Source organism: Moschus berezovskii, chromosome 9 (genome assembly GCF_049115385.1).
Source record: "Moschus berezovskii isolate FMDL1 chromosome 9, NW_MosBer_1.0, whole genome shotgun sequence".
In the NCBI taxonomy this organism is placed as follows: domain Eukaryota; kingdom Metazoa; phylum Chordata; class Mammalia; order Artiodactyla; family Moschidae; genus Moschus; species Moschus berezovskii.
The window spans coordinates 112,614,498-112,630,534 of NC_142468.1; the positions used below are offsets into that span (position 1 = coordinate 112,614,498).

General features: G+C 57.0%; 1 protein-coding gene across 1 annotated transcript; it reads right to left on the minus strand.

Annotated features, from left to right (window-relative positions):
- Positions 1-843: 843 nt before the first annotated feature.
- On the minus strand, positions 844-15,552 carry LOC148777003 (ninein-like protein). The gene is given in 11 exon segments (XM_088840258.1): positions 844-969; positions 1,805-1,915; positions 2,723-2,900; positions 6,097-6,237; positions 7,457-7,593; positions 9,093-9,260; positions 10,687-10,839; positions 11,483-11,673; positions 14,315-14,396; positions 14,851-15,023; positions 15,543-15,552. Coding segments are annotated over 11 exon segments (1,470 nt in total).
- Positions 15,553-16,037: the final 485 nt, after the last annotated feature.

A 16,037-nucleotide genomic window follows, 5' to 3' on the forward strand; every position in this document is an offset into this window, starting at 1 on the left:
AGTTCCTTCCAGAAAGTTAACCACAAACTCCACACACCACTCGGTCTCTGAGAAGGGTTACACAGGTGACCACACACAGGACTGCAGGGGCACCAGGATTCGGGGTGTGGCAGGCAGGAGGCACGGGTCACGTCACACTGCAGACCAGCACAGGCTCACCTTTATCCTCTGGTGTGGCCAAAGCATCACGTGCAGAGAGACAGTTCTTACATTAATCGGGAAGGAAACCATTAAGAAGCACGTGAATACTAGACCCTTACCTCCAAACAATCATGTTTTATCTGCCGAGTCTGGGCCAGTCTCGAGGGAGTAACGGAGTGTGATCTGCTTCCCAGCAGTGACTGTTCACCACCCGCCCCTGCTCTGCAAGGTGGCGATGCCAGCTGAGTGGGCTCACATGTAGGTTTGGCCCAGGAAATGCACACACTCAACCACAGGAAATAAGAGGTGGCGCTACACGGTGCCTGGACACAAACGGGGCCTTGGGACTGGGCTGGGCAGCCTGTGTGGGGCCAGGCACAGGTGTTGGGCAGGCAAAGCCTCATCTGCCTCCTTGCAGAACATGAGGCTCGGGAAATTCCCCAGCAGTCCAATACTGAGGACTCCATGCCTTCACTGCCAAGGGTGTGGGTTCGATCCCTGGTCGGGAAACTACGATCCCACAAGCCAGGCAACACAACCAAAAATATTTGAAAAAACAAAAACACGAGGCTCAGAAGACCTCAACTGAAGAAGGCAGCCCACATCAGAGGACATGCCCGCCTGGCTCACGTAGGGACGCTCCTGTGGACCCGGGCTGGGCCTCCCTCCACGTGGAGGCCAGGAGGTGGGGCCACCCAGTCCTCAGCAGACAGCCCCTGAGGTTCCCTCGGGCAGAGGGCCAGTTACCCGGCACTTAAACTCGTACTCCTTTAGGATCTCTGAGAACCGCTCCTCCTGGGCCAGGAGTTCTGTGCTCTGAGGCTCCAGCTGAAAGCCAGAGGCAAGCAGGAAAATGAGGGCCAGAACCTCAGGCCAGGCAGAGGGTGGGCTGTCTCCCCCTCATACTGCCCCAAGACGCTCAGCATCTGCAGGCGCAACCAACTGTCCCGCCTCTTCCTCCCCACCCTTTTGTTTAAGAGGTCTCAGGGAAGAATGATGTTCGGAATGTCAGGAGGGTGGTCATGCTCCCACCGGCACCCTGGGCTGCCTTCTTGCCCCGGCCACCTGGGAGGTCCCTGCACGGAGCCTACACCTCCCACCCCTTCCCTCCTCCTCTCAAGGTGATGGAAAAGGCCAGGTTCCAAGTGCTCCTCACCCCAGCACTGGGGTCTGTGCAGAAGTTTCTGACTTCTCCAGGCCTTGTCACCAGAAGGTTAACAGGCAGGGCATCACTGGGGTGTCACCTGCACCCCTGCACTGCCTGAAGGGGAGGAAAATACGGGCAAAGTAGCCTTAATAATTTCCTCTCCATTAGAGAAATTTAGGTTTCCCAGGTGGCACTAGTACTAAAGAATCTGCCTGCCTAGGTAGAAGACGCGAGAGATGCAGCTTCAATCCCTGGGTCGGGAAGATCTCATGGAGTAGGAAATGGCACCCACTCCAGTATTCTTGCCTGGAAGATTCCATGGACAGAGGAGCCTGGCGGGCTAAAGCCCATGGGGTCACAAAGATTCGGACACGACTGAGTGACTGAGCAGCACGTGGAATTTTAGCAGAAAAACCTAAGTCTGTCTCCTGTGTATTCTCCATCAAGACCCTGATGCCCTTTACCCAGAACCCACAGGCGCTTCTCTGGGGACTCAGAGTCAGCAAGAGGACTTGCCTTGTCCTTCAACACAAACTCCAGGTCATTCTGCAGCTTCAGGACTAGCTTCTCTGAGTCTGAGAGCTTCTCCACGACTTCAGTCATCTTATTCTGCAATCGACTATTTTCCTAGGAGACACAGGTCAGTGGTTGGCCAGCTCTGGGGATGGAGGAGGGAGCGAGAGGCAGGGCTCTGGAGCAGGATCTCTGGGGGAGGCGCTCCCGCCGCCTGAGCTCTCCAGAAGGTCATAAGCAGCACGAGTGGAAGGGAGTGACAAGCCTTCCCGAGCATTCTTTGAAAGGACGGATTTGAAGCTGCACCGCAACAGCCCAGGAGTCCACTGGAAGGAAGGCGGTGTCCACAGACACAGGAAACAATCAGAAGGCAGGCCCGGCTTCGCCTCTTGGGGAGGGAGGCGGGGGTGGCAGGGCAGGTGTGGAAGAATCCACAGTCCCGAGTCAGGGAAGGAGAAGCAGGTGGGGCCAGGGCCACCTCACTGGAGGCGAAGGCAGGCGGGGAGCAGGTCAGGGACGCTCTGCACAGCCCGGAAGAGCGCCCCGCGTCCGGTCACACGGTCAGGGCTGGGGGCGGGTGACGCTTCTGTCTTTGCTCTAGTTCTCTGGGCCCAGGGAGGCAGCCGAGGCGGCAGCTGCTGACCCAGAGAGGGAGAGCCCCGGGGCCCCATCCTGCTGCCCACACGGCTGCAGAGGAGAGCTGGGTCTCTCCTTGGGAAGGCAGGACGTGTCTGCCGGCTGAGAAATGGGCCCTGTGGCTACAGAAAACCTTCTCTGCCATCACGCCCCCATTGCTGCGGCTAGGGCTCAGTCCTGTCCCAGGAAGGTGTGGGTGTGGGGGACAGACTCTGGGCAACGTGGCCTCCCTCTTTGCGGGTGGGGCGCCCTCATAAGGCACCCCGCACACCCGGAACCCCCTACCTTCAGGGCCAGGGCCAGGGCCAGCTTCTCGCGGAGGCCGGTCTCCACCTGCAGGCGCCACAGGTCCTCCTCCAGCCCGGCCCTCTGCCGCCGGGCCTGCTCCCAGAACAGCTCGCGTTCCACCTCCACTTCGGACCGCAGGAGGCTCCGCCTCCCCCGGTAGCCCTACTCCAGGCGTCTGAAAGCACATGGCTCATGGTGCCTTGGGCTCCCCATGGGCGCCACCTGGACCTCTCCCTCCCCGGGGTCTCCGTTGGCGCACTTGGCCTCAGCACTGGGGGCTCGTTTGTTCCCTCCTGATAGACACGTGAGTTACAGTGTGGTGGGGCAGCGGAGGCCTCATGAACTGCCCCCCTCGGGGTTGGCAGAGGTGACCCCACACAGACAAGTGAACCAGCGGGCCCCTCGGCCCATGGGGCGAGCTAGCAGGTGACCTCTGGGTGGGTCTCTGGCACCTCTTGGCCATTCAACCTTCTCCACATCATCAAAAAATGCATGAGTAAATAAAGGCAGCATCAGGGCCCTTGGGGGCTGAAGGCACAGAGAAGTCAGCCTATACCACAAGCGCTGGAAAGCTAGCACACAGCGAATCCCAAGGCAGACAGAGGACAGGGCGGGGGCCCTTCCCCTCAGACTCTGCAGTGATCTTTCACAACAACCATTTCTATTCTATCAGCAGGGAAAACAGTGCCAAACCTCAGCTTTATCACTAAAGCTAGTGGAGCTGAGCTATTTAAAATGCTAAAAGATGATGTTGTTAAAGTGCTGCACTCAATATGCCAGCAAATTTGGAAAACTCAGCAATGGCCACAGGACTGGAAAAGGTCAGTTTTCATTTCAATCCCAAAGGAGGCCAATGCCAAAGAATGTTCAAGCTACCACACAACTGCACTCATTTCACATGCTAGCAAAGTAATGCTCAAAATCATTCAAGCCAGGCTTCAACAGTATGTGAACCGAGAACTTCCAGATGTACAAACTGGATTTAGAAAAGGCAGAGCAACCAGAGAACAAATTGCCAACATCCACTGGGTCACAGAAAAAGCTAGAGAATTCCCCGAAAAACATATACTTCTGCCTTTAGTTGACTACACTAAAGCCTCTGACTGTGTAGACCACAACAAACTGTGCAAACTTCTTAAAGAGATGGGAATACCAGACCACCTTACCTGCTTCCTGTGAAACCTGTATGCAGGTCAAGAAGCAAAAGTGAGAACTAGACTGAGTACCACAGACTGGTTTACAATCGAGAAAGGAAGACGTCAACGCTGTATACTGTCACCCTGCTTGTTTAACTTATATGCAGAGGACATCATGAGAAATGCCAGGTTGGGTGAAGCACAAGCTGCAATCAAGACTGCCGGGAGAAGTATCAATAACCTCAGATATGCGGATGATAACCACCCTTAAGGCAGAAAAGGAAGAAGAACTAAAGAGCCTCTTGATGAAAGTGAAAGAGGAGAGTGAAAAAGCTGGCTTAAAACTCGACATTCAGAAAACTAAGATCATGGCATCCGGTCCCATCACTTCATGGCAAAGAGACAGGGCAACAGTGGAAACAGTGAGAGACTTTATTTTCTTGGGCTCCAAAATCACTGCAGATGGTGACTGTACCCATGAAATTAAATGATGCTTGATCCTTGTAAGAAAAGCTATGACCAACCTAGACAGCATATGAAAAAGCAGAGATATCACTTTGCTGACAAAGGTCCATCTAGTCAAAGCTACGGTTTTTCCAGTAGTAACGCGTGGATGTGAGATTTGGACGATAAAGAAAGTTGAGCACCAAAGAATTGATGCTTTTGAACTGTGGTGCTGGAGAAGACTCTTGAGAGTCCCGTGGACTGCAAGAAGATCAAACCATCATAAAGGAAATCAGTCCTGAATATTCAAGGAAGGACTGATGCTGAAGCTGAAACTCCAGTACCCTGGCCACTTGATGCAAAGAAATGGCTCACTGGAAAAGACCCTGATGCTGGGAAAGATTGAAGGCGAGAGGAGAAGGGGACGACAGAGGATGAGATGGTTGGATGGCATCGCTGATTCGATGGACATGAGGGTGAGCAGGCTCCGGGAGATGGTGGAGGACAGGGAAGCCTTGTGTGCTGCAGTCCATGAGGTCGCCAAGAGTCAGACGTGACTGAGTGACTGAACAACAACATCACTGACACAGCTGCTTAGCAGGATTCTCAAACCCAGTATATCTAGAGTGAAGATGAGTGGAAACTCTTATTTCAGCAGAGCCTGGCTGGGTCCGCAATCAACTGACTGTGGTCGAAACCAGAAATGACTGGCTCGGCCTCCCGCAGACTCACCGCAGAGCTTTGGGGCACGAGGGCAGCTGTCACTCAGGGAAACAGTTTGATGAGCACGATTAACCTAACAGCCTGCAGACGTTGGGGCGAGTTTTACAAACTTGATCACATCACTTCCCTCTTTAAAGGGGAAAGGTGCAGTAACATATGGCAGAGCCACGTGACGGGTGCTCAGAAAGGATATGCAATATTACAGCAACGACACCTCTCTGAAAGCAACCACAGGCATAGGAAGAAGCGAGCGACTCGTGGAAAAGGTTAGGAGCAACGACCTCTGTGGACCTGAGGGCTTTGCTTTCATTTCTCCCTGTGTGTGTATTTTCTAAGTTTTCTACAATGAACATGTATCCCTCAATACTTTTCTGTTAGAGTAACCTAACACAACTGCAAACGCTATTTCTAAATATGTACCAATGACACCGTGTTACTCACGGAGCAAAATTCCAGCACCCACATGGCCCTCGAGGCCTTGTGTCCCCCAACCAGATTCTTGGGTGGAGATAACGAGTCTCCGGCTCTCTGATACAGAGAGAACTGAGTCCCTGCGGGGTGGTCGGGAGAATCAGGTCAACCAGGCTGAGACCAACGCAAATCCATTCTCAGCTCCCCGACTGACGGCCTGAAATCAGTCGCCGTCGGCTTGTGGGAACTTGGGGAGGGCAGTGCTGGCCGCAGAGGAAGGGTGTGTGCAGTCAGGCTGCCCCCCAGCGAGGAGCCCCACGGAGCCCCACAAGGCACAGCCCCATGTGTGTCCAGGGGGACCCGGCGCCGCATCTCCTGTCTGGGACGGGGCTGAACGCGGCCACGGCAAAGGACCACAGGGAGGCAGTGGCACACCGAGAGAGAGGGGAAGACTTTCATAAAGGCAGAAATGCTTTCCTCTGGTCTGTCCGCAACCAGCCGGGCTGACCCTGTGCGAGTCTGCTCAGCCCACTGCATGGGTGATGCCTGGTCTGCGGGCTCCCTGCTGCGGGCTCAGGTGAGACAGCAGGGCTTCAGCTGGCAGCAGCCTGTGTCCACCATCCGCCCCGGCCCCAGCAGGACCCCAGCAGGACCTACCTGACCTTCTCCTCCGCGAGCGGCTCCAGGGCGGAGTGCAGGTCGTCCGTCTCCTTCACAAACTCCAGGTTCCTCCGCTCAGCTTTCTCCAGGTCTTGCCTAGCCTTATCTCGCTCCCTGGCCATCTGCTCCACCTGCTCCCTGCAGGAAGGAGGGCAGGGTCAATGGGGACACTGCTCTGGGCCTAGCGAGCCGGTCTGAAGGAACAAACTCAGCTGGCCTAAGAGTGCTGAGCCGTGGCCAGAGCTGAACTCTGATCCACCTCCCGTGCATGCGTGCCAAGTCGCTGCAGTCATGTCCGACTCTGCGCAAACCTATGGACTGGAGCCCGCCAGGCTCCTCTGTCCATGGGATTCTCCAGGCAAGAATACTAGAATGGGCTGTCATGCCCTCCTCCAGGGGATCTTCCTGACACAGGGATTGAACTCGCATCTCTCACACCTCGTGCATTGGCAAGCGGGTTGCACTAGCATTGGCAAGTGGCTTCTTTACTGCTAGCGCCACCTGGGAAGCCTGACCCTCCTCCTACCAGGATGGTTTCTGCAGTTATTGAGTCTGTTTTACAGAAGTACATACAGCAAGAAGCCAACTGGCTTGCAATGGGGTTTCTCGCAGGTTTCTGAACCAAGAGGGTCGAGCCTGGGGCGTGCAGTGTTCACCCCTCCAGACGGCCTTAGAAGAGGTGGGAAGTTATCCATGCTCCCTCTTGCCTGCAGCTGGGCCTCAGGCCCCAGGGATCCCCAGCACGTAACCTGGGACTGGACGCATGAAGGGGAGAAGGCTGACCACCCATTATCCTGCCTGGTCACAGCCTTGCCACCTGTAGCCAGGCGCCTAAGTGCCAGGGAGTTGCCCAGAGCAGAGGAAACGCCTGTCTCTGTCCGCTCACCACAGGCCCTGCCCAAGGCTCAGGGCACCAGCTATCTTGATGCCTGTTTCCCCCACTGGAGAAGCAACAAACTTGTGTCCCTTCGTCATCCTCCAAAGCAGTCTTCCTCTGGGCCCCTCTGCAGAGTTGCCTGACGTCAGAGGTCTCACCTGTCAGTACCTAACGAGATGCAAAGTCTTGAGGATGGAGATTGGAATTACTGCCAACCTTTTCTGTAGCTTCAGAGCATCAATAAAAACACAATAACCATCTCTATGCCAAGCGGCTCAGTAGATGGATAACCTGAATATCCAGCTCCACTGGAGCCAAACCCAGTTAAAACAGAACGCATTCTTGGCCTAATTGCCATGCCGTGCTTTGTGACCGTGCTGGAAGCACCCTTTCTCCTCCCGCAGGCTGCCCACGCCCTGGGCGAGGCAGCCAGCCTGGCCAGCGGCATCCCACGCCCCCCGCCCCCTGCGGGGCTCTTACTGGCAGAAGCTCAGCTCCTGGCGGTAGCAGGCCAAGGCTGCCTGCTGGGAGGCCCCGCCCCCCATCATGAGCTCCTTCTCTAGGGCCCAGGTCAGCTCCAAAAGGTTCACCTTCTTGTCCACACTGAAGTCAAGGCTCTGAAAACAGCAAGGCCCATCGGGCAGGCAGGATGAGCAGGTCTTCAGATATTTGCTGGATCCCTCAGGCCCAGACTTCACTGGCCCAGTCCCTTCCTTTTCTGTCTGCAAAGCCTCCACCTCTCGAGTGGAGCCTCTCCCCTGCTCCCGTCCCTCTGGGGTCCCTCTCCCCAGGTCCCTGTCCACACCGAGGTCCCCTTCCCACTGTCAACATACGGCTCCTCCCCTCACTGTCCCTGCCTCAGAGGTGGGCATGACCCAGGCTGGACAGAGTCCCCCTTCCTGGGCAAAGGGACAGACACAGAAGGAGGCATATGCAAGCAGAGGACTTTGGGGATTGATAGGGACGCTGGAGAAGGGCTTTTTCTCTGCCAAATCAAGCGTTGTCCAGGCCACGGGGTCCTGGGGAGCCGCACGAGGGTGCTAGACCTGAAGCCAAGACCCAAAGGCCAGCAGAGTCCTGACAACCCCCAGAGCCGGGACCCCCAAGCCTAAGCATCCTCCTTCTTCCCCAGCTGATCACAAAGACCCCTGATGGCCTCTTGCTCAAGCCAGTTTGAGTGGAGTTTGCGCCATTTCAGACACACAGAATCCTTAATATATCTCTAAACAGCACGAACAGACATAGGAACAGTGCGAGTTCTGTTGGTGGAAACATGATCGATAGAGCCATGACCCACAGCCACGCATTTCCGAGCGTCACAGCCACTCACCCTCGGGGTTGGGCAAGGTAACGTGAAAAGAAGAGAAACATCGTGCTTTCTATATTTTACCACCATAAGGAAAAGAGTAAGCTGGGGATGCCGACGCACCTGGCGGCTGCCTAGTGATAACACTGGTGCCCTGGCTTGCTCTCCCAGTGTTTGGTGCTTGTGACTACAAGTTGCAGACACACGGGTGGGTCAGGCACATGGCAGGGCCCACGGGGAAGCCCTTCCTGTGAGCCGGGAGACTCCCGGGCCCCGAGGGCTTCTGGGAGAAAAATGACAGGACGCTAAAGCATGTGGAGTGACCCGGAAGTGGCCGCCAGGCCATGCTGAGAGCACGCTTCCCAGCAATGAAATCACACTGGGAGCAGAGGACAAAGAGGTGTGGGCAGCAGCTTCCAGATTAGAAAAACCGCGCGACACGTGTGGGCGCCGCCTCCTGGTGTTCACGCCCGCGTCCTGCAGGCACTAAGGTGCCCTCCTGTCCTCCAGGACCAAGGATCGGCTCGGAGGCCGACACACGCTGCGGGCTGAGTCTGAGATACTGAAACCTACCCTCGAAAGGATTTGTTCCAGGCTGTGGGCTTTCTCTGCTGTTTACTTAATATGTTTTTAAGTTAACATGTCCTACACATTGATATCAAAAAATAAAGCAAACTGAGGTTAACGGGTCTTCCCTCCACGGGGCCTGTGTCTGCGAGGTTCTCTGTCCAGCCTCCCTAATGGGCAGCGGCTCCCGTTAATCCCCCCGCCCAGACGCCTCTGCTGGGGCAGTCTCATGACTGTCCACACCTGCAAGACCTCCCTGCCATTGTGAACGCCCTCCTGAGCCCACAAGGAGATGATCTGCTCCGGGAAGGCTAAGCCGCTGCCATCATCCACACTGCAGAAGAGGTGGGGGCCCGAGCACACGGACACGAGGGACGACCTGGTGGTCTGGCCAACACTCTCCTGCGGGACCTGCACGCGGGGACCAGCGCCGTCAGGACCGTGGCCTCCTCACGCACCTCCCGTGACCTCACCACCTGTGTTCGGCGGTGCAGCCTCCCCGACTCCTGCTGCAGGGAACAGGGTGCCCGGAGGACCTGTGGGGACTGCAGGCTCTGCGAAGACAACCCGAGCCCAGGTTCAGGGCCGTCTGCCTGAGGGGCCCCAGCACCTGCGGGGCGCCCGGGGTAACCTTTCTCTGAAAGAGCAACGGCTTCCCGCCTGTCCTCCCAGAGGGAGAGCCTGGGAAGGCACACGCCAGCCGAGGGAAACCCAGTCTGTGCAGAGAAAGCCAGGATGGGCTTCAGAAGATGTGGGGCGGCCCGATCGGAGGGCACATGACCTCAGCATTCAGGGCTGGAGACAAGGGCAGTAAAACCCCTCAGCTGGAAAGCTGACGGGCGAGGCTGAGGTGCGGCCAGGAGGCTGTGCTTCCCACCCCAGGGAGGGCCCCTGGGACATGCATTTGCTGTTGGGACCAGAACAAGGAGGAGCAGTGGCCCCCTCCTCTCTGCTGTCCCCAGACCATCAGACCCAGGGGCTCCCGTGATGGAGCAGGAGAACCTCAGTCTGCTGTGTGAGGCCTCACACCCGCAGCCCGGCCACACCAGTGTCCACACGCACACAGAACATGGCCCCGTGGCCACGTCAGCGCTTCCTGGGCTGCGACGAAGGGCCGAGGCCCCTGGGAGGAACCCTCCTCCGCGGGCTCTGGGCACCGTGCGGTCCCTGCCCTCAGGTGGCCGGGCACTGTCCTCACTTCCCTGACTCCTTCCCCGTCTCAGTAGCTTCAGGGATAGAAACCTGATTTTCGGACGAGCCCAGCCCAGCAGAGAACAAGGCCACTGTTCCTGCACTGCCGCCCACAAACTACGGGATCAGCCACGTTGCCAAAGAGGCGGCGGCGAGACGCCCCAGGACAACCGTGCCCTGCGGTGGGAGGAGCCCTGACCACCCCGAGGCAGAGATGAACCAAACGCACCGGCCAATAGCACAGTGTAAATAAAGTCCGCTTGACTCCAGCTGGCCTCGTGCAGGATGAGAAATGGGAAGAACACAGCTCCAGGAGAGCCTGGAGGGGAATCCTGGGGAAGGCGCGGCCCTAACAGTGACTGTGCCCCCCAGGGAAGAGGGACCGGGTGCTCCTGGTGGAACGAGTGTGCCCCAGGGAATCCATGGGAGACCCCTGTGAGGTGCGTCCACTTTACAGATGAGGACCCTGAGGCTCAAAGAAGGCGAGCAGCTCACCAGTGGCGCTCAGCCAGGCAGAAGCGGTGTCAGGTGAGGTCACTCCGACCACCTCCCACCACCCACTCTGGGGACCAGGCAGAGAGCACAGGCCTTCAGGAGAGTGACGGCAGTCACCCTGGGCTTCAAGAGTTAATCGGTCCCACCGTACCTGGTAATGAGACCAGGACCCGCTGGGTTTGACAAGCGGGGCCAGTTCCAGCGGTCGAGGGGACCCATGATTGAACAGGCCAAGCTGGAACTCCTGCAGACTCACTCTACCATCCCCATCTTGGTCCAGCTTGTTGAACAGGTCTTCAGTTTCCTAAAGAAAAGCGCCTCAGGCATCTGCTCAGAGGCTGCTCCCAAGAAGCCTTGACCGCCCCGCCCAGGCCCGGCCCCCACCCCACCAAGCAGGCAGCGTGCTATCCCAGCACCAGTTTCCTGGCTGTGGCTTGTGAAATCCACACGCCTGGTCAGTTTGCACCCGGCTGTGAATGGTCACCTGAGCATCCCGCATCTCCCAAACACCCACCCCGAGTCTGCTGTGACAGAGTATGCTGGACAGTGGGACATGTATTCGCGGGACACGTGTGTACGGAATCCCAGCGGTTCGGGGTCAGAAAGGCAGGGCCCATCCCATCACACTGCCCCCTCCTCCCCTGGGCCCTGAAGGAGGGAAGGGCTGAACACAGCTGCCGGGGTCAGAGCCAGATGCTATGGACACCCCCCTTGGGCTGGGCGGTAGGCCTAGGGGGACCAGAGAGGGGAGAGAGCTCCAGGCAGAGGAGGGTCCTGAGTGAAGGTGGCCCGAGACGGACCATCAGCACTAGCCCTGGGAGTCAGCACAGGATTTTAGGCCGGACAGTGACGACTGAATCTGTGTCTTACGGTGAAGGGGATTTCGAGGCCTGGCACCAACCACAAAGACTCAGCCCTTTAGGGCGGTCCGTCCCATCCCCTCTCACCTCCTTCGCCAGGCCCTGGAGCCCAGTGCTCTGGCAGATCAGGGCCAGCTCCTCCTGGGTGAGGTGGCCGCTGCTGCCCACACCCAGCTCTTCCCAGAGGCCCCGGACCCAGCTCTCGGGGGTGTCGAAGGAGTGGCTGCAGGACTTCCGGGGGCTCCCGAAGACCTCAGAACCCCAGGTTGGCAGCTGGCCTAAAGCAGGGGAAACACACCAAGGTGGTACTTTACTCTGAAATCAGATGGATTGAAAGATGGCCAGAGGGACATGTGTGAGAGTCAAGCTTCCGACGGTAGCTACACGGGGCTCACCATGCATTCTGGCAACTTAATTCTATGCAAAAGTTCACAATACAAGGGGGACTCTGCTGCACGAGGGGAAGGCATGTCTGAAGGGAGCCTCCAGAAGCTGCAGCACTAGGAGCATACCTGCAAGCTTCGTGCTTAGAAGCAAAAGGCCCGGCTTGAAAAATTAATGTCTAGAAGGTCTTCAAACCTGCCCAAAGCGCAGAGCACGTCTCGCAGAGGCCAATGACCTGTCCCTTGGGCAGCCTCTCGCCCTGGCTTCATCTGCCCCTGTGTGTGCTTGCCCACGTCTTTTCTGTTTCTGTGCTATTTATTTGGCTGCTCTGGGGCTTGGTCGCTCGCTGCATGTGAGATCTTTTTAGTTGTGGCATGCAAAAGCTTAGTTACAGCATGGGGGCTCTAGTTCTCAGACAAGGGATGGAACCCGGGACCCTGCAATGGGAGTGCGGAGTCCTAGACAATAAATCACCACAGAAGTCCCCGGCCCAAGTATTTGAAGGCAAATCCCAGCTGCCGTGTTCTCACCCCTGAGTGTTTCGTATGCACTCCTGACCCCAGTGCGACGATGGCCCTACAACCCAACAACGACGTCCCAGTTCTGTCCCAAGTCTCCTGACGGCTGATTTCTTCAACTCAGCATCAATGCAGAGTCCTCCCTGTGCGTGTGGCTACTCCCCCAGAGCCGCTGGGTTAGCTCCAGTCCGCCCCCCATTCCCCGCCCTCCTGCCCTTCCATCCCTAACATCTCCTGGAAACTGGAACTGAGCACCAAAGGCTAGTTTGGATGCAGGTTGAGTGTCATCTTTTTTCTTTTTTTCCCAGCAAAAACAACTCAAGGTGGGCTGTTTTCCATACCGCCTCACATCAGGAGCCACAGGGGTCTTTGAGATGCAGACTCAGCAGCGAGTCCGGGTGACAGACGGCCAGGTTAGCCAGGTGGCTTACTGAGGTTTCTGAAGCTTTGCCAGGGAAACACCCTTTGGGAGAGTGTTTGGGCACCTTGGGGTGCCCACAAAGAGCTCTCCTTAGATAAGCAAGGCTTCAAAGCAGAGCTCCCTCCACGCCCAGACTGCACCACCCTGCCCGACGCAGGACGAGGGTCACCTGCACCTGACCAGACTCCGGCTGGCGCGCTCAGTGGTCTGGAGCTCTCCAGAGAGGAGACATCTTGGCGTTTACTGTGATAACCCAACCAAAAATCAGAAAGTCCTTTCCTGAGGAAAGCCAGGCCTCCATGCTCATGAACGATGCTGTATATCGGGTTGAGGAAAACACAAGGAAAGGGCCATTTCCAACACCCCTTCCAGCTTAAAACATCTGAAAGTTCTATGGAAAAATGGAAAAACAGGGACTTCTCCGATGGTCCCATAGTTAAGAATCCACTTTGCAATGCAGGGGACTCGGGTTCGATCCTTGGCTGGGGAACTCAGATCCCACGTGCCATGGAGCAACTAAGCCTGTGCCCTGCAACTAGACAGAAACCTGCGCACTGCAATCAAAGATCCCAAATGACGTGTGAAGATCCTGCATGCTACAACTGAGACCTGACACAGCCAAATACATACATTTTAAATTTAAAAATAAATAAATAAATAAAGGCAGGAACCAGACAAAGGGAAAAGCAATTCTGACAGCAGGGTGTGTGTGTTCTCAGGGCTGGCAGAGAAGGTAAATATGTCCTGAGAGGTCTGACGTTAGTGTCTGTGCATGAGTGTCAGTTCTAACCCGGATGGAAAGAAGAACCCAAGCAGTCTCTGGGCAGAGAGCCCAAAATCACTCAGTGAATAACCTCCCCGGAGCCCTTCCTCTCGTCCCCTAGATTGACTCTGAGTCCAGGGAATCTGGGAAGTGATTTTTGGACACAAAGAGGTCCATCTGCTTCATCCAGTAGCACAGACACTTGGCTCATTCGCCGAACGTCCCCACGCTCAGCGCTGAGCCAACAACAGCCTCGGCCCCTAAGGGCCACAGTCTGGACGATGCTCAGCACCAGTGCAGACCTCTCGCTCAGGAGCAGCTCTCGGTCGCTTCTGGTCTCCCGCTGGAGCCATGGTCCTGCACATTCTGCCCTGTGACACACGCTGGTGAGAGGCGTCCTTAAGGAACCCGCACACCCACATGCTGATGCACCCAGCTTTGCTAAGCACACCTGTGACTGCCTTCCGGGTGCTCCGCCAGGTTCCCAGGACCAGAGCCACGTCTCGCCCTCCACTTGGGGCACATGCAGGGCCTCTGCTGAGTGGGGAGGCTGCTGGCCCAGGCCTGGCACATTAGGAAGGAGTCCCCTGGCCCATGCCTGCCGGTCGGGAGGATGACTGTGACCCTAGCCAACTAGCTGCTTTCTTAGCCAGCGGCCCCTGCCCAAGGGTCTGACCTCAAGAATCTCAGAGCTGGGACCACCCAGGAGAAGGGCACCCCAGAGAGACCACCCACACTGGGCACCTCCCAGGAAATTCTCTTTCGCTGGCAGCCTGCTGCCTGACAGCCCAGCACTGACCAAAGGGGGCATTCACCACAAGGCCAGGCTTTACCTTGGGCTTCAAACAATTCATTCTGAGGCTCCTTCGTGCTGTCGGCTTCTTCAGAAAGAGAAGGACGTCAGCCACGATTAACCTGCAGTGGGTGGATCTGCCCCATGGATGTCCTTTCTGACACCAAAGCCTGAAGGCTCCCGCAGTGGACAGCTCAAGGAGTCTCAGAGGGGGCCCCGGAGGCATCATCACGAGCCCGCCAGGTTGTGCAGGGTGAGCCTTGGTCCAAGTGCTGGATGTGGCTGACCGTGGCTGTGGCACACCTGCCCTTTCCGCCCTCAGCCGACTAACCTTCCCCTCCTCCTGCAGGGCCAGGGGAGGGTGGTGGTGAACAGGGGTTGCTCCGAGGCCCCCGTTTCTGAAGGAGGATGCTCTGTGGCCAGAGCTGCCCTGCAGACATAGACCCAGAGACCCCTTAAAGCCAAATGTAGGTCCCCGAATAGCCCCTCTGCCAGCGATGAGATGCCCTCTCCCATCTTCCTGTGTCATATCACGTGAGCAGTGACTGGGGAGGTGCCGAGGGGGGCTCCACCCACCTCCACGCGTTCTAGGGACGCCGAGCGGCGGAGCTGGCTCCTTGCACTGGGTCTGGCCGGCTGCTCCGGGAGACCTGGGGCTCCACCTGCAGCACCACAGGGCTCAGGCTGGCTCCGACGGCCGTACCACTTAGAGCCGCTCACGTACTTTGGGGGCACCGCCCGGGAGGCAACTGGAAAGAAAATGGGAGGCGTGGGGGGCTTTTTAAAACAGACTCTTGGTCCACTTGTGCTTACAAAGATGCAGATTGGGAGGTGTGATGTGGCTCTCGGGGACAGACAAGGAAAATGCCAGAAGAACACAGGGAACGGACAACGAGGGGCTGGGGCTGAGACAGCTAGGCTGGGAGACAGCACTTTCCATCCTAAGTTCTCGCTGTTGTTTCAGTGTTTCCAAGCAAAATGTGCTTTTGTTATGTGATAGAAAACTAATTTTAAAAAATAGCTTTTTACACAAAGAAATAACCTTCCAATAATCCAAGTGCTCTAGAGAAAAGGAGGTCATTTCCCACCCTCCCGACCCCACCCCACCTGGACAGGACACAGAGGCAAGGACCTCAGCACAGTCAGGGAGGCTCAGACTCTGCATGAGTCTAAAGTCAGGGGCAGAGGCAGGTGTGGACTTCAGCTAGCGATTCATGAGGCTCCCTTAAGCCCTAATACACCCCTGCCCTTCCTGCTTCCCTCCTTACCTGCCCACATCTGTGGAGCAATGGGGACTCCCCAAGCAGAGAAGAAATGACACTGGCTCTGCAGGAATCTGCCTGGCCAGAGAGACTGGGTAGTGGGGGTGCGGCCGGGGCTGTGACCAGGAGAGAACACGGGTTCGACTGGAAGCTCCCAGAAGGGGCCAGTTGGAGAGAAAGGCATAGGGTCCCAGGAAGCAAGGCCGGGCCAGGAAAACAGACCGTTTCACACAGGTGGGTCATGCTCCCAGGGACCGAGTACCACCTCCCTTCTCTCCTCTTCACCAGAAACTGGCCCGCCGTCCCTGACCTTGGGAGCATCAGAGGAGGAGGCTGGGTCCAACCGGGCCTCCAGGAGAAACAGGGATGCTGGCGATGCAGAGAACCTGAGGACGAGGGAGGAGTCTGGGGAGGAAGATGCCGAGTTCCCGGTGACAGAGGGCATCTAGGGCAGGCTGACCGTGTTCCTGGACCCTGTGAGGTTATCATGGGCGGGGTCTG